The following is a 21,718-nucleotide window of genomic DNA, read 5'->3' as shown; positions in this document are numbered from 1 at the left end:
GTGTTGATCCAATTCTCTCCCCACCTCCACCCCTTCCTCTCTCTCTCTCTCTCTCTCTCTCTCTCTCTCTCTGGGCCAGTTCGCACAATCACTGCAGCCCACTGTGGCTTATTTAAGCCTTGGTGGGTTGCAGCGCATGCAGGTGGCCATTTTGAATATTCAACCTCCAACAGGGAGTTGCCATGGTTTGTTGTGGCATCCAAATCCAGGCTGCAGGATATGTTTGAGGGTTAAACAACCATCAGTTAACCCTAAAACAGACCATGGGTTATGTGATGGCTGTTAACCTGCAAACAACCCATGCTGCCTGGGTTTGGACAACGCAACAAGGTTTGAATAGGCAACCCGACGCCTGTGGACACTGTGGTCCTCGTGACTTAAATAAGCCACAGTGGGTTAATTGGGTTGCATAACACAGTAAGCCACCATGGGGTAAATCACCTGTGGGGGCTTTGTGCTGCATCCCAGCCACCATTTTTCATATGCAAACCATGCCAGGAGGCCACTGCAACCCACCAATGAGGGTGGGTTGTTGGCATGATTAACAAACCACCCACAAACCATGGCCTGTTTTAGGGTTGTGAGTGTCTTGTTAACCACACCAAAAATCCACCATCACCGGCTTCACATGACACAAGAAGCACCACAGCTTGCATATGCAAAATGCCAGCCAATGTATGCATTTTGCCAGTCACAGAGCCCCGCAGGTGGATTAACCCACAGTGGCTTGTTGTGACATGCAAACAGTGCCCCCCCATCAGTGTGTGTGTGTAATACATGTCTTTTATAGGACATGTATTAACCAAGTACATGTCAATTAACCATTCAAAATTAAGCCACCCCAAAATACCTTGCATTTACAAAAGAGATAACTCACAATATAGTGTTGCTGGGGAAATCCATTTTTCCACTAGCTACTGTGAGGATTTCAGCTATGCTCAGAGGGAACAGGGAAAACTCAGGGGGGGTGGCATATTGTGTCATCATTCCTGTGCTTTGACAAAGCCCCCAAAGTCCCAGTGCTTCAATTCTGTGAGCCCTGACTCCATTATACCACAGAGGAGGAGAAATAGGGACTTGCATAGGAAAGGTTAAAAACTCCCTTTACCTCAGCGCCTTCTCTGTTTCAAAGTATTCCATTTCACAGGCACTTTCCTCTGGAGGAGGAGGTATTGCACACAGCAGGAATGCCATGTGTTCTTAGCGCCTCTGTTTTCATTCAGTTTTAATGTTGGGGCTTTCCACTGTAGCACCTCAAAATGAGGAGACTGTTCTTACGCAAACAAGGGCATGCTTGATTTCACCAGTTATTTGTAAAAAGCCAAGGTTCCTTTGCTTGCAAGCCATTGAGCAGTGGCTTCAGCAGGCTCTGTCTTGCCACATGCGCTACTTCATCCCAGGCATTGCTGTTCTCACACACATTGAAGGTTGGGTTAACTGGATCCAGAACAAATGGCCTGAGAGAAAGAGAGGAGTTATCCATATAGGCAAGTACTGAGATGTGCATATCTGTTTACTGTACAAATGCAATACTGCTTTGCGCCAAGATGCCTTAGTTGTGTCCTCCATTCCCTCTCCCCCAAACACAGCCTATAGTTTCAAGCTCTCTTGGCTCATCCATTTGATGTATCCTCTTCCTTCTCACATGGTTTGGTGCATGGCTGCCTTCTTCACTTCTAATGTGGAACTTTGAATGGGCTAGGAGCATTTCTGAGAAGCAGAAACCACAGACCCAGGCCTTCTAAAATGGCTGGGCCAAAGATGAAGAACCCCTGCAAAGCTATAATACTCTGGAGGGCAGCTGTGATGGCACAACCATCAAAAGTGGGAGTATTGATGGTCCTAAATATACCCTGGTAATAAAAATTAAAGATGCACACACAATTGGGCACAGGAAATAGAACTATACCATTTCATAAAGAAAAGCCCTATCTAGCCCAGTTGGCTTTCCAGTATATAGTTAACACTGATTACACAGAGCTTCTGGGTCAAGTAGAAGACTATTTATTTAGGATCTATTTTAGTCTCCCCCAACCTGGTGCCACCCTCCCATTGGAATACAGATTCCAGCATCCCCAATCAGTACAGGGATGACTGGAGTTGTAGTTGACACATCTAGAGGGTGGCTTCAGGCTGGCGAAGGCTGGTCCATCTAGTATCTGAGCACAGACTTACCTGTTGAGAAGATCTGTCTCATTAATTTATTGTGGAAAGGATTTTGCCTGGGCTGGTGCACCTCTGAAGAATCTTTGGTAGATGTTGCTGGCAACTGACTTGGTTTCTCCTGAGCTATGGCTTTTCAGAGTGATAGAAGCTTATGGATTCAGCTGCAGCTGCCATATGCATTTACTATGTTGAAATAAAAGAGGCAGTTAAACATCCAATTGGCTTTACTTACCTGGTTTGCTTCAAAAACACCTTTTGGAAAATTGTAAAATTTGGTCTGTAATGTTTGTGCCATATGATGCAGATTTCTTGATATTGAACCAAAAGCTTCAGAACAGCTCTGATCCCCTGTACAAAGCTGAAAAAGATTGGTTTCCCAGCCAGCTCCCATACATAGATAGTGATGAGTTCCACAGTGTAGGAGGAGGGGAGCCTGCGAAACCTAAACACACACACAGAGCAGACTTAGTTCCATGGAATGAGCTGCCACAGGAAATGATTAAAGGCAAAAACTGTAAATCAAATAAATGCTAGAAACCAGCAACAAAACTCAATCTTGGCTTTCCATTTGATTTCCTATCCATGCCATCCATACGAAGTGTGTCTTCCAGTAGTAGCCAGTTGACATATTCCATATTGCTTTCCCTTGGCTATTTACGCTCCCTGCTTTTACAAATTTTTGGGTCCATGTGGGGCTGAACGGACTTGGAAAAGTTATAAACATCTACAGATTACCTTATTTACTATTGTACCTTGGGAAATCATGAAGATAAGTTACAATGGACAATTAGCTTAACTACTAGCAACCTACTTATTTTCCTCTGTTGGCTTTGCAAAGGAGGTTTTGAGCCAGTGCTTCATTAAGCGTATGAGGTCCTTCACCCTCGCTGTTGATGCCTTGACAAATTCAGTTTGGTACTTCAACAGGGCCATTGTGTACAGCTGGAGTTTATCATTGTCACTGCAGAGGTAGAGCTTGCGGTAAAAGCTCTCTTTCAAACCTGTTAACACCAAGCAAGAGATAAGACTAATGACACTCCCTTGGCCTCTGTTATCTTCATATCTTAACTAAAACCAAATCCAATGGATTGTGAGCAAGTGGAAATATTGTCACAGTCTGAATTACAATACATGTAGAACCCCACAAGTATTTTGGGGGGAGGGGAAACACCCCCAAAACCATAGCTATCTCTTACCTGCAGGTCCAAGCATGTCAGAACAAGGCATGATATCGAATGAGTGGCCATGGCAATCTTTATAACACTTAAAATAGAACCTCAAGGAAAATGGTGTTTTTTTCTGCATGATTAGCCTAAAAGAAAAAAGTAGTAGTAGCAGAAGACTTAATTAGTGGTGTGGTACTTCTGTACTGAGAGGCTTACAATAATGGAGGGACATGAAGGAAGAAGCCAGTAGTACTAAACACAAATCTCAGTTCAAACCTGTTGGTCCATGGAGATTTGATCAGTCTTTTTCCTAACTCTTCTAGTACCTCTGGGGTTTTCCTTTGGCAATCTTCTAAACTTTCAAAGGCATTGCTAAAAAGAACTATGTCCACATCAGACCAATCTTGTGTATCTGTTCCCTTGATATATGAACCACCCTGTTACATAGAATATGACCAGAAAGATGGTTAGTACTTGACTTTAATCCACCTAGCCCCAATGCCCAACAGCAGGGCAGATCCATCCACATGTCAACAGCACTAACAGATCAACGCAGTCAATCTCCATCATTTTGGACCACAAGCATGTACATCACAGGTGCTTATACAGCAAATGCACCTGGATGATTCCAGCAAAGGCAAGCCATGCCACATGTTCAAGATCCATTAACACCATGTTCTGGCCCCAAGCAACGGCCAGGAGTTGGCCATGGAGAGGGAGGAATCGGTTCAGTTTGTTTCTGACCCTGATCAGAAGCCTGAAATGGGTGATGAGAATCAGAGATGGCTGAACCAGGCTCCCCAGAAATATCTCCTGCTGAGCCTAACCCCACCTCCAAGTCATAAGGTCTCATCACACCAGCCACTTCCCATCTCCCAACACCTCGTCACTGGCACAGAGAGCACATCTAGTGGGAAGTAGGGGAGAGACTCCAAAGGGCTATCCCTTTAAGGATCTCCACTTCTCAGCCATGGGTGTAGGGGTGGGTGGAGCCTGGGAAGGGTAGTCAGGGCCAGGAAGAATGTAAGGCGGGGGTGGGCAACCTGTGGATGTCCAGATGTTGTTGGACTGCAACTCCCACCAGCCCTAGCCAGCATAACCAATGTTGAGAGATTATTGGAGTTGCAATCCAAAAACATCTGGAGGGCCACACATTGCTTACCCTGATATAAGGCTTCATCTGCAGCTAGGGGTTAGAGAGCAAGTTCCTTGCACCCAGTGACCTGTCCATGGTCCTGCAAGCCTTGTATCCAACCTTCCTGCTTCTCCTGAATTCCAGACCTGCATTGGACACCTGTCTTTGCTTGTGGCTATTGTGCTGGACTGTCCTCCTTCTTCATCCTGGTTCTATCAGCTCCCAAGTGATGGTTCTACCCCTTGCTTCCTGGACCACCTGCAGGCTCTACCGCTTCAGGACAGGACAATTAAGCAATTAGGCCTGGCGCAAGCTTCCTTACAGAGCTCAAATATGTTGTAAACCCAGGACGTGACCAGGACATCCACCGTATGTCCCTAAAATAAACTGGATTGGGATGCACACTGCTTCACTCATGACATTTTTGCCTACCCAGAGATAATACAAGCAAAAGTAACACTTTTTTGTATAACTTGTCAATGCAAGTGTTTATTTCCCCCCCACACACACCCCAAATGTTGTGAAACTGACATACTTAGGTGTCAGCTCACCAGCATATGTACATGTTCATGGAAAACACTCACTTGTGCCAACATGACTTTTGCCTTACACAGAGATTAACTCTTTGGTGATAAACATCATGCACGAAGTAGCCCACATCACTTAACATCCTGACACAGATACCAGAGCTGGTCAGATCTAGATAAGGAAGGGGGGGAATGTCCTTCCTGACCCGTATGATGCATATTTGAGCAATTTGAATTTTAAAAAATCAAGTGGCTATAGAAGGCAGGTTTGTTTCTGTTCACCCTTGCAAAATAAGAAATATGGCTAGATGTGTGCTGCATACAGACCTGCATTGTGTTAGGCCTTCAAAATATATGAGTATATTCACTCACACATGTATGCACACACTCACTCACCTCCCTAAGAAAACAATTCACAAGATGGCAGTGACACAGAAGTTGTTGAAGAGGGAGTCATATTGATCATTACTAGTTTTGTCATATAGTTCTGAATAATAGTATTGAATAATATCCAATATCCAATAATATCTAATTGGTGTGAATAACATTCATTCCACCTTGAATGTTATCGTGGCATCAGCCACAATAGCAATGGATACACTACCTAGGCAAGGTCACCTGTCCTGTTAGGCAGGCTGAGAGATCTTGCCTCCAGCGGCAGGTTTTGAGGTATCAATAAAAGGGCAGCAAACTGACAGTTTAGCCTGCAGTCCCCTTCCCATTTACCTATGATTAAGTCTTGTTGAACTCAGGAGGGATTACTTCTGTGGAGACCTGTAGAGGATTCCACTATTTGTTTATTATTTTTACCCCCATAGGGAGGCACCATTTGGATTTTCTGACTCAAGCACCAAAATGTCTTGAGCCATCTCTGTACCTGAGGGGAATATCTGCATTGTCCCCCAAATAAAATATTGCACTTTGAGTGCTCGTAAAACAGGATATCCTCACAAGAGCACTATCCCTGAGGGAAAATACATGAACCATGGGTAAGACATGGGGCACTAATGCACATTTATTGTATTATAATAATTATAATAGTTTTATACCCAGGTTTGCCCCATGCCATTTTTGCTGTCTGAGATGAAAGATAAAATTATACCCTTCAATCCCACATAAAGAAGTTGACCAGAGTGACTGTTGAATCTTATTTCAACAGTGGTGATGGCACAGCTTCCTCCACTACACTGAGGACAGCAACCGGGCTTAGGTGGTACAGGGCAGGCTATGTGGCAGCCACAGCTCTGTCCTCCAAGACCTCACTGCTGCCCTGCCACCTGATGCAGCCACTTCACTCTGCCTCATGGCAGGGCCAGCCCTGTTATACCACCTAATACATTAAAATCCCTAAAATGGTTCAGTAGTTAGGGATAGAGCAATATAAAAACCAGTGAAAATACATAATTAAAAACATTAAAACATTAGCACCATTACAGCGCCATAAACAATAAAACAGGGTAGTCGCAGAGTCCTTCACAGGTCAGGGAAAGCCAATATGAACAAGTACATTTTCAAAAGGCATTTAAAACTGGCCACTGTTTCTCCCTCTTGAACTTCCTGTCTGAGAGTATTCCAAAGAGTGGGTGCCACCACTGAGAAGGCCTGCTGCCATGCTGCTACCTGGCAATATTCCATTGGCTATAGAATGACCAATATGGCCTCCTCAAAAGATCTCAGGGGTCAACTGGATGAATATAGGGGAAGACAGTCAGTGAGGTATCCTGGCCCCAAGTCATTCAGGGCTTTATATGTCAACAACAAGATTTTGGACATGGCTGGTAGCTAATAGACAGCCAGTGCCATTCTTTTAACACAGCATATTTAAGTGCTCCCCTGAGCATCCTAGCTGTATTCTACTCTAGCCGCAGCTTCCAAACTAGGTCCAAGGGCAGCCGCATGTAGAATGTGTTACAGTAGTGTAATTATGAAGTTTAGTGCATACATTTCTTGCATACATGCATACATGCATATGTGCACGCATGCACGTGCGCGTACACACACACATACAAAGAATTGTGTGGAAAGGGAATTAAACAAAGTATACCAAGATACAGTAAGTGCAAGACCCTTCTTTAAGGAAATAAGAGCATACTATTGTGATAAACCAGTGTGGTGTAGTGGCAAGAGTGTTGGACTAGGAGCTGGGATATCCAGGTTCTAGTCCCCACTCGGCCATGGAAGCTCACTGGGTGACTTTGGGCCAGTCACACACTCTCAGCCCAGCCCACCTCACAGGGTTGTTGTTGTGAGGATAAAATGGAGAGGAGGAGGAGGATAATGTAAGCCGCCTTGGGTTCCTTGCAAGAGGAAAAAAGGCGGGGTATAAATGCAATAAATAAATAAATAAACAAACAAACCTAAGTAGGACATGGCATTATTTGTACCTTGGCAACAGAAGTAATTGGCAATGGAAACTCTTCTTTGATGAAAGCAATAATTCCTTCAACTTCTGATGCACAGGCTAACCTTACAGGGCCTGAAATGGGTCGGAGTTTTGCTTCCACAAATTTTGTTATTTCCATTGGTGTTTTATACTCCAAGAAGTTTTCAGATTTAAATCCAGTGGACATTTGAGCTGTACAAAGAGAAATCAAACCAAATTACATGAGCTGTTTTTTTCCTGAAAAGGAAGCATAGATAGAATTCTCAGGTTTCATGGCTATTCCACATTGTTCCAAAACCCTATACAGGCCTGCATTGTAGCTTATTAGGTCTGGAAGATCTCTAACTCAAGAAAAGTCTCAGAAAAGGGTTGAAAAAAAATAGCTTTTGCATCCTCCCCAATGTAAGGTGTCCACACCTGAGTGTCATTTTCAGAAACACCAACAGCAGCCATTCCAGCAGGCTGTACAGAGGGAGATGAGAAGGGAAACAGGGCCATTGCACCAGCCCCGCTGAAAGGCTACTTAAGTTTTTCTTCTTCCCTTCCCATTCCTTTTTCCTTTTGTGTCATGGCTTTTTAGATTGTAAGCCTGCAGGCAGGGGCTGTCTTGTTTGACTGATTGCATGTAAGTCACTCTGGGAGCCTTTTTGGCTCAGGAGTGGGAGAAAAATACTTTAAATCAACATCACTGAATCCAAAGTTCAGTCAAGCACCTTCATGTGTCACTCACATAAAGGGGCGAAGCAGGTAGAAAAGGGCTGTGGGTGACACTTCTAGGCCTATCCCCAATGATGTAGAACTCCCTCTGGCCTTGCCCCCACTGCCAAAAGATTAGCACAGATGTCTGAGGTGGCAAAGCCTACCCATGTAGGGTGCTTTGTGGGTAGGCCTCCAAGATTCTGGAACCCTGTGCAATCAGGGTATGAGAATCTGGGGAAGCCTACTCAGGTGAACACTTCCCTGCCTCAGATGTCCACATGACAGGGGTGAGGCCAGAGTGAGCCACACATCATTGGGAGCAGAGCCAGAAGAGTCACCCCACAGCCCCCTTCTACCCACTTTGCCCCTTCACATGAGTAATCCATGAAGGACACTTAATAGTGAACCAGTTCTGTCCATCATTCTGTCCAAAACAGGCAGGAATTCACAGCACCAATGCAGGAGTTTGAATGTTGCTGTGAGGGGTCAACTCATCCCTTCATATCAGTGTCAGCATCCTGAACACAGTAGCTACCTTCAGCTTTACTGGTCTCACGGGACCTTCCCCTCAAATCCTAGAGTGGCAAAACTGTTACTGGAGAAGAGCCAATGGCCATTTTCATATAAAGGGCTCAGGGTCCCCTCTTGCCCCTCTGGACAATGTTCCCGGCTCTTTTTGGCTTCTTAGGAGTTTTGCCAGACAGAGAGGGACCAGGGATCTTTCGCTCCCACAGAAAACATTGGTTGCCCTAACTTAGTTTAGGTTTAGGATACAAAACTTGAAAGTGAGGGAGAGAAGCCACCCCTATTTAAAATGACAACCACACATTTAAAAAGTGTGTTTATAATCAGCTGATATTTTATTGTAATAAAGAATATCATAACAATACATATGGTGGCCAAGATGAGAGAATTTCAATAGTGGCAAGGACTTGGGAGGCAGGCCAGACGGCAGGGCTGTTGCACTGGTCGAGATATTATTAATATCCATTTCGATATTTCAGTGGTAGCTAAGCTAACCCTGATTTTTTAGAGAGTTTGGGAGTGTTGTGCAGGGTGGTCTTTAGGAGAATTAAACATGGTTAGGCATTGCAGTACATCTTCTAAGGGACTTTACTGAATTCCAGATACCTATTTTCCAGAACAGAACATTTCATAGAATTAGAATTCCCAACTATCAAGAATTTCCCAGAACATATAGGGTTGCATCCAGTGGTGTCATTCTGCTAGCAGGAAGGAACTGCTGGTGGGACAAATTTTCCCCTCTCCCAGCAGCACCCCCATGCACCCTCTCATATCTGCTCTGGAGGGCTGGGTGACCCTCTGGAGCAGTTCTGCAGGATGCACAGGGGGCTGCAGGGGGGAGGAGAGGATGGGGAAGTTCTGTTGCATGAGTGGACTTCAGCTCACATGAGGGCTGGATCCAACCCATAGGGCCACATGAGGTGTCTCGGGGAGGCGTAGCAGGAGAGGAGTTGGGAATTCATCTGAAAAATAAAAGGTAAAGCATTGAGAGAGATGGTGGATGGTTTCACCATGTGATATGAGAGTCCAATACTCAACCTCTCGTATTGTCCAGTACTGCAGCTACTTCCCCATATGCAGTCATTTGTTGGGCCTGTGTGAGAGAAAGGCTTTCATGATACCTTTACTTTCTGGAGGATATCACAATGGTCCTCACAGCCATTGGTCATGGTTTCAGGCAACCTGGCACGAACACTTGATGAGGTTAGGGTAGAGGGTGGGGAGATGTTGATGAGAGATCAGGGGCAGCTTTAAAAAATAGGGGTTTTGATCATGTGAACACTTCAGAGTCAAACTCAATATAGATATGCTACCTCTTTTACTGGCAGTGAAGTGATGCTCTTGTTTCTCATGGTGTTCCCGAGCATGGACAGTTCCAAACTGCTTGGAGCACATTCTACAGGATGTCGATGTTTCCATGGCCACAAATTTCGTTTCCCTCTTAAGAGTCATACACCAGCAACTCCATTGGTTTCCCGTCAGTGCCATTTCATAATCAGCCTGTTAAAAAGCAAGTTGTGTGAGAAGAGAGGAAGCTAGTATGTATTGAATAGGGAGAGTGGGATGAGATTAATAATGATGGGAAAGCAAATAAATAAGAACATAATAGCAGTCCTACTGGATCAGACCAAAGGCCTATGTAGCCCAGTATTCCATCTCCACATGGGAAGCCTTCAAGCAGGATATGAGTGCAATGGCCTTCTCTTGCTGTTGTTCACCAACAACTGGTATTCAGTGGCATGCTGCCTCCATTGCTGGAGGTAATATATACATAAAGGTAAAAGGTAAAGGTGTCCCCAACCAGTCGTGTCCGACTCTAGGGTGCGGTGCTCATCCCCGTTTCTAAGCTGAAGAGCCAGCGCTGTCCAAAGATGCTTCCGTGGTCATGTGGCCGGCATGACTGAACACCGAGGTGCACGGAACGCTGTTACCTTTCCCGCCGAAGCGGTACCTATTTATCTACTTGCAATTTCTTGCTTTCGAACTGCTAGGTTGGCAGGAGCTGGGACCGAAGACAGGAGCTCACTCCGTCACGCAGCACTCGGGTCTCAAACTGCTGACCTGCCGACCTTCCGGTCTGCAGTTCAGCGTCTTAACCACTAAGCCACCGCAGCCCTTATATATAAGGGCCTTATATATATATACATACATTTGTCTAATCCCCTTGTAAAGTAATTCAAGTTGATGACCGTCACTACATCTTGTGCCAGCAAATTCCATAGTTTAACTACGCACTGTGTGAACAAGTACCTCCTTTTGTCTGATCTAAATATTCCACCATTCAACTTCACTGGATGGCCCTGGGTTTTAGTATTCTGAAAAGGTAAGAAAACATCCTATCCACTTTCTCCCCACCATGCATTATTTTATTCACCACTATCATGTTCCCCAAAATTTGTCTGTTTTCTAAGCTAAAAAGCCCCAAATGCTGTAAACTTTCCTAATAGGGGAGTTGCTCCAGCTCACTGAACATTTTTATTGCCCTTTTCTGTAACTTCTCCAGCTCTACAATATCCTTTTCATGTTGTAGTGACCAGAATTATACGGGGTATGTGGGGACAGTTTTCAGTTCTTTCAAAAGGTACATCAGAAGGGAAAATTGTTAGGAGAGGACAATGTTCTTGGTTCAGCCCAGTGGGGCAGTGAGGGCTGGAATGTGGTCCAAAGTCTAGCACCCTGCAGCCCAGTAGGCCTGCAAATGACCACCCACAGAGCAGCAGGTGCAGAAAGAAGCTCCCTTTTATTCCTGTAGTCAATATGGTGCTATGATTTAAGTGAATTTAAAATGCACAACTGCACATGCTTGGAGTATTACTTCTTAAAATCAGAGACGGCCAACAGTTTTGTCACTGTCCTATCACATATCAGGAATGTAGAAGCAATTGTAAAGCATGGAAACATAGAAGGCTATCAATGGCTACTAGTCCTGTTGGCTCTCTGCCACCTCCAGTATCAGAGGCAGTATGCCTATGTGCAGCAGTTGCTGGGGGACATGGGTGGGAGGGTGCTGTTGCACTCGTGTTCGGCTTGTGGGCTTCCCGTGGGCAGCTGGTTGGCCACTGTGTGAACAGAATGCTGGACTGGATGGACTCCTGGTCTGACCCAGCATGGCTCTTCTTATGTTCTTATATTCTAATGGTGGTGTGCGGGGAAAGATATGTTAACAGTGAGCTCAACAACTGAAGTAATACACAAGCCCATCTAAAGGGAGCCCCCATAAGGCCATTGACTCTAGGGTCTGAAATTGCCTAGCTGCACCACTGGCTCAGCCTCACGTGTAATGTCTGATTTGTGCCCATGCATTCTATTATGTAGGGATTTTCCTGTTTGGCTGACGTAAACTGCTGCAGGGCATTGCTGGCATGTGATGGCTGAGTCACATGCCAGTGAATGAGATGCAATAAGGGTTTATATCAGTAACAGCATTGCCTAAGTAAAGAAATGGAAGAAATGGGGAGTGTTGCAGGGTTGGTTTCTTAATCTGTGCTTCAGCTGGTGGTAAGGGACAATTTCACATTAGGGGGCTCTGTGTAAGCTAGAATGGACTTCCATCCAAGGGGGAAGTGGGCTTGAAAGATTTTCAGTGATTAGTTATTATAGGTAACAAGGGATGCCTTCATAGGTTCCAGATGGGAGCTACAGGTGACCAGAAGAGATGTGAAGTGACCAATGTGAACATTTATATTAGCCCCAAACTGGAAACATTTCAGAATTTGAATTAAATTGAATTTCAAACTGCTCAGATTTTGTTGCTGAAATTTATCTTTAAGGGATATTTACACACACACACACACACACACACACTTGCATCTTGATTATTTTTAAAATAATGTCATTGCTTTGACAAATTCAGTACTTTTTCACCTTTTAATTAGGAGAATATAACATTAATTTTTCCCAAGCACTTTCCAGTTAGGAGAATTTGCCAGAATCTGCCCCTATCCCACCCCAAATCCACTTTAGCCCTTTCTATTTTTCCCCAATTCACTAATAGTACAATCCTATGCATGTTTAGACAGAAAGAAGTCCTACAATTCCCAGCATGCCCCAGGCAGCTGGGAGTTGTAGAACCTTTTTCTGTCTAATCATGCACAGGATTGTGCCCTAAGTGGCTGCATGTTTTTAAAATGCTTGCAAGTCTGCCTATAGAGTCATGCAGAGATAGCTCTCATTTCAGGGGTGGAAACAAGCAAAGAGAATTTTTTTTAGATAAAAGCATTTTATATGTAATTGGGGGGTCGTGTTCTGGTGGGATACGTATATATTTCATTCAGCACAGGACTAATATAATAATTTTATTTTTAAAAAATGAGCCCAGGCTTGAATAAAGGAAGAGGAAGAAAACACCCTCCATCTCACCTTTGCGTAGTGTGGGGGACTCTCTCGCAAAATGCACTTGCCGCAAGTTTCACAGAGAATTCTCCCAAGGTGTTTAGCTTGAAAATGGTACCTCAGAGCTGCTCGGCTGACAAAGTCATTCCCACATCTCTCACAGTTGTATGATTTGTGCTTTAGACCCCACATCCTTTAAAAGTACAGAATGAGACGTTTTTAAAACCAACAAACCTTCAACACCACCTCCACCCAGCCACACAGGAGTGGTTTGATCCCAAACGTATAACCACACCAGTTATATGTAACGCCCTTCTTGTTTAGAAACTAGTTGATCAGAGCCAATTCGGCTTGTAGCAACATACTAGCAAGGTGACCTTCTGTTAAATCAACTGACTAAATTATTCTATAAATCCTGGTTCCTTTCCGGTTAGTTTTTCACACTCATGAGTTAAAGGGGCAATTATAAAGGAGAGATTTTCTGCCACAAAGGACTCTTACCTTGGCCCAGCCATCCTGCCTACAAGTGTTGTTTATGTCTTCGTTTCCCAGTTACACTCCTTTGAGGACAGTACATTTCTGCACCACCCCCAGAGGCTTGGAATTGTGGGAATTGTAGTTTGTCAGAAGTCAATCAGTTATTTGCTTTGGGACTTGAAGGTTGTCTTGGTGCTGGTAACCCTAGATTCCGAGCCACAAAAGAGGACGTGTGCCTTTCCTTTTCATGCTCGTGCGAGCTTTGCCGTGATCAGAAGACCCTGATGTGAGACGCTAAACCATATTGGCATTTTTGACATTAGAATCCCTGCCATTTTGTGAGACATAAAGCTAGAGTTCTGGGTCACCTGGGAACCCTTCAGCTGCAAATATTTTATTCTTTTTTTTAAGGACACTGCCTTAATACCAAGTCAGACCACCGGTCCATATAGCTCAGTATTGGCTCTGACTGGCAGCAGCTCTTCAGAGCTTCAAATAGGAGTCTTTCTCACCCCTACCTGGATTTACCAGGGATGGAACCTAAGACCTTTTGCATACAAAGCAAGTGCTCTACCACTGAGCTATGGCCTTTTCCCTGAGGTGCTGGGGCTAAGCTCTGGACTGGTGAATTCCACACCTCAAATTATGCTACAGTTCCAGAACCTATTTTCAGTGCCAAAGTTCAGCCTCTGGCCACATGAAATGGGACATTAAGGTATCTCCCAGGAAGAACATGACAGCAAAGGAGAGACCAAACTGGCCCCATACACTGGCCAGAGAAGGAGAAGCTATTGGGAACTTACTTCACCCTTTCCTTCCAGAAATAACTCTTATAAGAACTTTGTAACTAAGAAGGAGTGCCCGGGTTTGCCTTTTCCCTCATCCTGCTCACTCCCTTTTCCTTTTTTGTTTTGTTTTTTAGATTGTAAGCCTGAAGGCGGGGACTGTCTTATTATAAATCTGCTCTGGGAACATTTGGGGACTGAAAAGTGGGTTAAAATGCTTTAAATAATGAAGGAATAAATTTGTTTGGATACCTCCTGCTAAAGAAAAATGTATCATTAGGTGCATTTTCAGGATGTTGTGACTTCTATTTTGCAGAGCTAGCAGGGAGTCTAAGTGAAACTGAACAGAAAACCAAATAAAATCTTTTAATTTATTTTTTCTGTTGCGGAAAAGAACTTGAACCATTTTTTGAAAGTCTCTGTTGAACACACAGTCAGAGCAGAACATTTTAAAAATTCAGGTTACTGGTCCAGAATAAGGGTGGCCCCACCCTGCATGCACATACAAATGATCTATTAAAACTGATCCTCAAAAATTTGAATTCCAAATCATGAATAGATTACACAAGGAACTGTCTTGGCTCCCTGAAGTCAGGAAAGTAACAAGCAGAATGAGAGACAGCCATCTGCTTTTAGGTGAGGGGCAGGCAATTTGGCACCCTGCAGATGTTTTGGACTACAACTCCCATCAGCCTCAGCCAGCATGGCATATCATCAGAGATGATGAGTATTGTAGTCCAGGACACCTGGAGGGTGACTACCCCTGCTTTAGGCTGCAACTGAATGTAGAGCTGTGAATCGTGATGATCAATATGGTTTGTGAAGGAAGAGGGAAAGAACAGTATAATCTGATGGTTATGCCTGTGAAAATACTATAAGGAATCCTGGGGCACACACTTCTCTGACTGTGTAGTGCAGCTGCTTGAGACAACTTTTTATCTTTCTTTTTTTTACTGCCAAGTAAAAAAGCAGCAGATTGAGACCAAACAACACTTTTTAGTATAATAAAGCACTGAAAGGAAGGAGGTAATTAAAAGAAAAATGCAATTCCACCATCACCTTGCCTCAAGCAGAAGACGCCAACAACTTTGCTATACTTATGCACAAGATTTGCTATACTTATGCACGAGATTACATTTAATCTGGTTTCCCAGATTATTAGATTTTCTCTTTCTGAAGGATGAGAGAACACCACAATTGGTAATGGAATTAGAGAAAGTAGAACTATACAGTGTAAGTTAGTTAGTTAGTTAGTTAGTTAGTTAGTTAGTTAGTTAGTTGCCAGAGTAATCAATGGATGTGTTTGCTTCTCTAGATGCCAACTATTTGCTATATGTAGAACATGAATTCTCTCTTTAGTCATCTTCTTATTCATTAACATGACACACACTTTTCCTGGTTGAATAGTGTATCTTCACCCCCCCACACACACATAGCTGGTGAGTTAGTTGCATTTAAAAAAACCAAAAACTTACCCACTCCATGTTATAAGCTCTCCTCAAAACTGGCCCTATCCTTCCAGCACCCCCCCCCCATGTGAAATACTTGCTGTCTCTGCCAATATCATAATAGTGCCTATTATGATGTGAAAATGTGTGAAGCCAATTAAGGCTACAGTCCAGAAAGAGAGAGAGAGAGAGAGAGAGAGAATGACTGCTATTTCAGCTGCCTTACAACAACTACTTAACAGTTGTCAATTTGTTGTAATTCCTCATCTTCCATCCACACACTCCTTTTTGCCAACCAAACACAGCTATTTTAGACATTTTCTGCAGTGGAGCCTAGTGGCTCCGATGTCAGTGGGGCTGTGAATCCGCTCTGGATTTCAGTCAGAACCAGTCAGAACTCTAAAGGAGCTATCTAAAGTGATTTTGGGGACAGGGTTCAGCACCTTGGATAGCTCTTTTGGAGTTCTGACTGGTTCCGACTGAAACCCAGAGCAGATTCACAGCCCCAGTGACATCGGAGCCACCAGCCTCCACTGATTTTCTGTATTTGAAGGCGAAGTTGCGGTGTACAAGTGCCATAGAGGAGTTTGGTGGAGGAAAACGGTGCCCCACTTTGGAGGCTGCTGTCAGAAGGGATGGTAGTCTGTATCTAAAGCAAGGGTGCAGGATGTCAGGTCCAGGGGCCAAATCTGGCCCTCCTGGGATCCCAATACGGCCCTCTGGGGTCCCCCAGAAGACCACATCCCCTTCCCCTGGCTCCAGCCCCTTTCTCCCAGCAACAAATCATTTGGTGGCTTCCTGGCTTTTGTGCAGTTTCTCCCCATTCTAAAAGGTTGAAATGCCTCCCCTAAGGCTTAGTTACCCACAGTAAGAGCTCTAAGCTAAAGTACTCTGGTATTTTTGGTCTTAGGGGCCCACCCTTTTTGCCTTTGGCCCCTCCCATCACCGCAATCCCCCCTGCAGCTTCTCTGAAATGGAATTTGACCCTTGAGCTGGAAGAGGTTCTGCACTTGATATAAAGAAATGCTTTTACACCACCCACAGTATTTTCAGCTCAATGAGCAGGTTTCCAAAGGCTAAAATGGGCTCAAGAGGAAGAAGCATTCAGTGTGTGCATTTATGAAGTTACATGCAAGCACAGCTCTGAAGCAACTCCTGTAGAAAAGGTATGACCTCCTTACCCACACATAGCAGACATTCACCAAAAGACATATTGTGCTTTGAAAATGAGGAGTACTTAGCTAAAGGCTGAATTCTTTTTTAAACAGTCAAATATCAATATTTTGCTATAGAAAAGAAAAAATAATGAAAGAAAACTAGTAATTAACACACACATGCACGCATGCACACACGCCCCCCCCCCCCAAACAGAAACTGACACTGCATCAATCAAGATAAGCTATTTGAGGGACAATTAACAGGTTGTTCATTATCAGCTCTTTATCCATGACCCACAGGAAACAATAACATGAGCAGTACTTGCAAACAGGAGACTTTTCTTGGTATGCAGCAAAAAACACCATCACCACCGAAACTGAAGGGCCTGTAAAATAGATATAGTAGGAATGAAACACACTGAAATGCCTCAGTGAACTACACCAGGGGTGGGTAGCTTGTGTGACCCTGAGGGCTGCATGTGATATTGGGTGGGCAGTTGGGGGCTGCACAGGCACACACACACACACACCCTGATCCAGTTCACTGGGGTGGGGTGAGATTCAACTTTGCCCCCATTCCAGCAATATCGAGTAGAATTGCTGGGATGGGGCAAGGTTAAAAGCTCCCCCCATCCCAGCACGTCTGCTCATGATTGCTGGGTGGTGGGAGAAGCTTTCACCTCACCCTCCTCCCTGGGGATGACTCTCCTTGCATGATCTCTTTCCCAGCACTCTTGGTTCTTCTGGGAATCATGGCGTGTGGGAAGGACTCTCCTCATGCACTCTCCCTCTGTGGCAGCAGCAGCGCAGGGGAGGGAAACTGGGGAGGCAGATCACCCATGATGGGGACCATGGTGTCCCCACCCATGGTGGGGACCACAGGTGGTGGCCACCCCTGCACTACAGACATGTTATTATTCAAGGCCTACCTATACACCTGTTTTAAAGAGGCAGAAGTTGAGAGCTATAAGGATTTGCAGCCAAGTGTCAGAAGAAGCAGGACTCTGGGCTGATTTGGAGCCTGTTGCTGTGCTGCCACAACAGTCCTCACCCCCCAGCTGCCAGGCTGGCCACTTATGAATTGCCAAAAAGAGAGGACAGGGGAGAACAGTGATTTGCATAATATTTGCATATGATTATTTATATGTATAGATGCACATTTAGAAATAATTATTATGGTTTAAATAGAAGTACAGTGCATCCCACCTGGGACTGTGGTCAGATGACCCGTCTGCCTGCCTGTTCAGCCAGCTGTTCAGGTGTGCTAACTGTTGATGGACAACAGTTCTTATGGGTTTTTTTAATCATTAAAACTGGAATTGAACAGTGCAGGCCCTCAAATCTAGCTCAGCCGTTTTAAATCTGTATTTTAAATCTCTGCATTGCTGCAAGGTTTTATTCTGGTTGTACTTTTACACTGTAGTTTTAAGCTTTCATATTTTATATTGTTTTATGTTGTACTTCGTGGTTTTAATTCTGTGGACTGCCCAGAAAGCTTCGGCTGTTGGGCGGTACAGAAATGAAGCCACCAATTTGGATGGCTTTAAAAGGGGATTAGACAGATTCATAGAGAATAAGGCTGTCATTGGCTACTGGCCATTTGTCATTGGCTACTGGCCATACTAGACATTTCCATTTCTACTCTAGTGAGAAGTTTCATTAAGACTGTAAAAAGTTGAGAAATTCACCTGAAATGAAATCTAGTTGGCTGTCCTAAAACATTATTTTCCATTTTATTGCTGTCCTAAAATATTATTTTCCAAATTTGCCAGTATTTAAATAAAACTAGAACAATGCTATAGTGTTTAAAAGTTTGCCCAATGGTTTGTTATTTTTAAATACACAATATAACCAAACATGGAACAGTAACATTTACCATGTGGAGGAGTGAAATAACTCTGTGAAACATGATACAGAAACTCCAAGAGTTAACATATACATCCGGATACATAAATGCATACAAAAGTGTATGGTTAGATGAAGCAACATTGTTTTATATTTCAGAGTGCAATGAAAGATAATATCTGCAAAGAAAAAGAGGGGGGAAATTCCCTCTAATGGAAATCAAGTAAAAGATATATAATCATATCTCGCATGACCCCAGACTTCAAACTACTTGTAGCACATATAGACAAAGTGAAAATTATTTAGGCTATCACCATATCTTGTGCAGAAAGGCACACACAATTCAGTCACCCACAAACTCTTCATGTATTTGTACGGGGGAAGGCTACACAGATTGTTCAGAACTGGGAGGGCTGCATTTAGTGTATCTATTCTAGTTACATACAGTGGCACAATATTTCCCTTAACAGAGCAAACACCAGTGGTGTTGGGCTTAGAGCTTTGGAGTAGGGCCTGGGTTCAGATCCCCACTCAGCTACGAAGTTACTGTTTCAATTCCACTCAATTACTAACCCTGAGCCTAATCTTACCTCACAGGGCTGATATCAGTATAACATATGGAGGGAAGAGATCATGTACATTACCCAGAACCCATTGGAGGAAGAGTGGGATAAAAAGGTAACATTTCAGCTACTGGTATGTTTTGATCTTTGGCCATGCTGCCTGGGGATGATGAGAGTTGTAGTCCAACATATCTGGAGAACATCAGGTTGGGGAAGGCTGAAGAACAGGGTCATTGAGCATATTGTTAATCTCTAAGGTGCCACAATAGTCTTTGTTGATTTTGCTGCAAGAGACTGACATGGCTTTCCTCTGCAAATTCAGCACATTTAGAAGTCATCTAAAAGGGCTAGCTTATATGTGGCTGTGGTGCAGTCTCCTGCTCCAAGTCCTCCTCAGTGCTTTTCCATGATGAGAAGCCAAAGTACTAGTGTGGTAGGGTAAATCAGGTACTAGAGTTGAACCAGGGGTGCTGGAATCCAACAGGACACTTAGCTTGTGCTGATTCTCTTGCATCCCTCTGATTCTGTTGCACAAGTGATGGGTCCTGCTGATTTTGTTATGCAAGCGGGACCCCCTGCTTGTGCAACCAAGATGTAGCGCTTCCTGGAGGAAGCTGGGGGGGGGGGGAGATCTTCACGACAATAGAATGAGAAGCACATTGGAGGATCATCTGGATTTTCATGGAGTCGGCTTTGATCCGTCAGGGACACATCAAGCAAGAAAAGCCAAGTGTACCATACCTTAAAAATCCACTCTTCAGTGGTCACACAGCACTTGAAAGGAACACACTTCCAGGTTGGGGGGGGGGAGTAGAACTGAACACTGTCAACCCAGCGGGGGCTGCTCAACCAATGAGAGAGGCTTATAAGTTGCTTATGTTTAAAGTCCTAAATGGCTTGGTGCCCAAGTATCTGAAGGAGCACTTCCTCCAATTTCATCCTGCCCGTGCATTAAGTTTATCAGAAGAAGCCCTTCTCTGTACTCCTTCCAAAAGAGAAATCCAACTAACATCTACAAAAGAGGGTTTCTTTGTGGTGGCACCCCAAGTCTGAAATATCTTCCAATAGGAGATTCACCTGGCTCCAATGTACTTTTCAACACCTGGTGAAAACCTTTTTATTTGCACAGGCATTTGAAAGCAAACTTTCTAATTTTTTTTTTTAGATTCAGGTTTGTACATTTTTAGCTGATTGAAATAGTGTTATGCCTTTTGGTATTAATTTCTGATGTTTATATTTTAGATTCTTCTTATTGTACTATAGTCTTGTGTTAGGTTGTTTTATGTACACCACCCTGAAATCCTTTTGGGGATGAAGGCATGTGTTCTAAAATTTTCAGATTAAAAAATTGTTATAAATTGGTCAGTAGGATCTACATTGTAGATGTTCAAATCCAATAGATGGTATGTAGATTTCAATTCCAGTTTGAAGCCAGATGTACACAGGACTAAAGACAAAGGATTCTGTCCTTTTGATTTTCTGCTACCTTGGAAAACATGCTGGCAGATTCATTTTCTCTCACTCCTCCTTGCAAGGATAACCTTGTGCTCATGAGGAAATGGGGACAAAGAAGATTTGAATTCCTGTGTGGCCCTCATGTGAGCCACACAAGAAGAAAAATGCATTTTATAGCCTGTCCACCTACCAAGATCTGACAACGGTGTTTAATTATCAGTATAAAATTTGAACCAGCATACTTTTGACAAAAAGTAAAAATAAATAAATGATCTGGCACACCCCTCCACTCTCCCTGCCACCAAAGTGCTCTCACCTGGGGGTGATAGTTAGCCAACCTAACTTCAGTTAGTGTATCAGCTAACTGATTCCAAACGCCAGTCTGCCTTCTGCATTGTAGCATCAGGAATAAATGATGTGTTTAAAACTGGATGACTGATTGGAAAACTTAAAACATGAAACGCCAACGCTGCAGCTATGCTAGTAAATCAGAGATGTAAACAGATCGGCTTTCTGCAGAGAAAGCCTCCTTCAGCTGTCTTAAATATCCAAACTTATTATTCTCTTTCCTGTGTGTTTGTGGTTTTCAAATACTGCTCAAATATCTGATTAGTGTGCACTACAGTTAAGCTACTTGGCTTTCTCAAACTCTCACTGTGATTCTTCCAAAGTTGTTCAAGTTTGTACAAGGCTGTACATTCCTTAACATAACACAAAGCAAGGGGAAAGCAATGCTAGAGTGGGTTTTTTTTAAAAAAAACCCCACAATCCAGTGTTATTGAATGTGACCAGGAGATCAGCTACAAATTGTTAACATCTGAATTTCAGCACTCCTAAGCTTAAAACAAAATTATTCAGTAGCAACATCAAAGTTTAACATTTTTCTTCTTCCAGAGCTAGCTGTGCATTCAACCACCATGTGTTTGATAGAGTTTGGCAACACAACTTCTGTTCTGAACCTGAAGCCTCCCCCTTTTCACTCCAGAGCTTGCACTGCCATCTAACACAGTGTGTCGCTTAATAGTGTCACTTGCAAGAAAAATGTTAGAGGCTGT

The 21,718-nt window shown here is 43.7% G+C and overlaps 1 protein-coding gene across 1 annotated transcript; it reads right to left on the bottom strand.

The window, feature by feature from the left end:
* Positions 1–734: 734 nt before the first annotated feature.
* On the bottom strand, positions 735–13,281 carry LOC146352309 (2'-5'-oligoadenylate synthase 1-like). The gene is made up of 8 exons (XM_084832087.1): positions 12,961–13,281; positions 9,915–10,101; positions 7,379–7,569; positions 3,609–3,769; positions 3,363–3,478; positions 2,978–3,167; positions 2,399–2,608; positions 735–1,457 (listed from the first exon to the last, which is right to left on the bottom strand). Exons 1-8 carry the CDS (start codon positions 13,123–13,125, stop codon positions 1,301–1,303), a joined length of 1,377 nt encoding a protein of 458 aa, XP_084688213.1. The 5' UTR covers positions 13,126–13,281; the 3' UTR covers positions 735–1,300.
* Positions 13,282–21,718: the final 8,437 nt, after the last annotated feature.

Source organism: Heloderma suspectum, chromosome 2 (assembly GCF_057233095.1).
Source record: "Heloderma suspectum isolate Gila_16-S chromosome 2, 16-S_ref, whole genome shotgun sequence".
NCBI classification, from domain to species: Eukaryota; Metazoa; Chordata; class Lepidosauria; order Squamata; family Helodermatidae; genus Heloderma; species Heloderma suspectum.
Note: the sequence above shows the minus strand (reverse complement) of the source record. Positions and strands in the feature narration are given on the sequence as shown.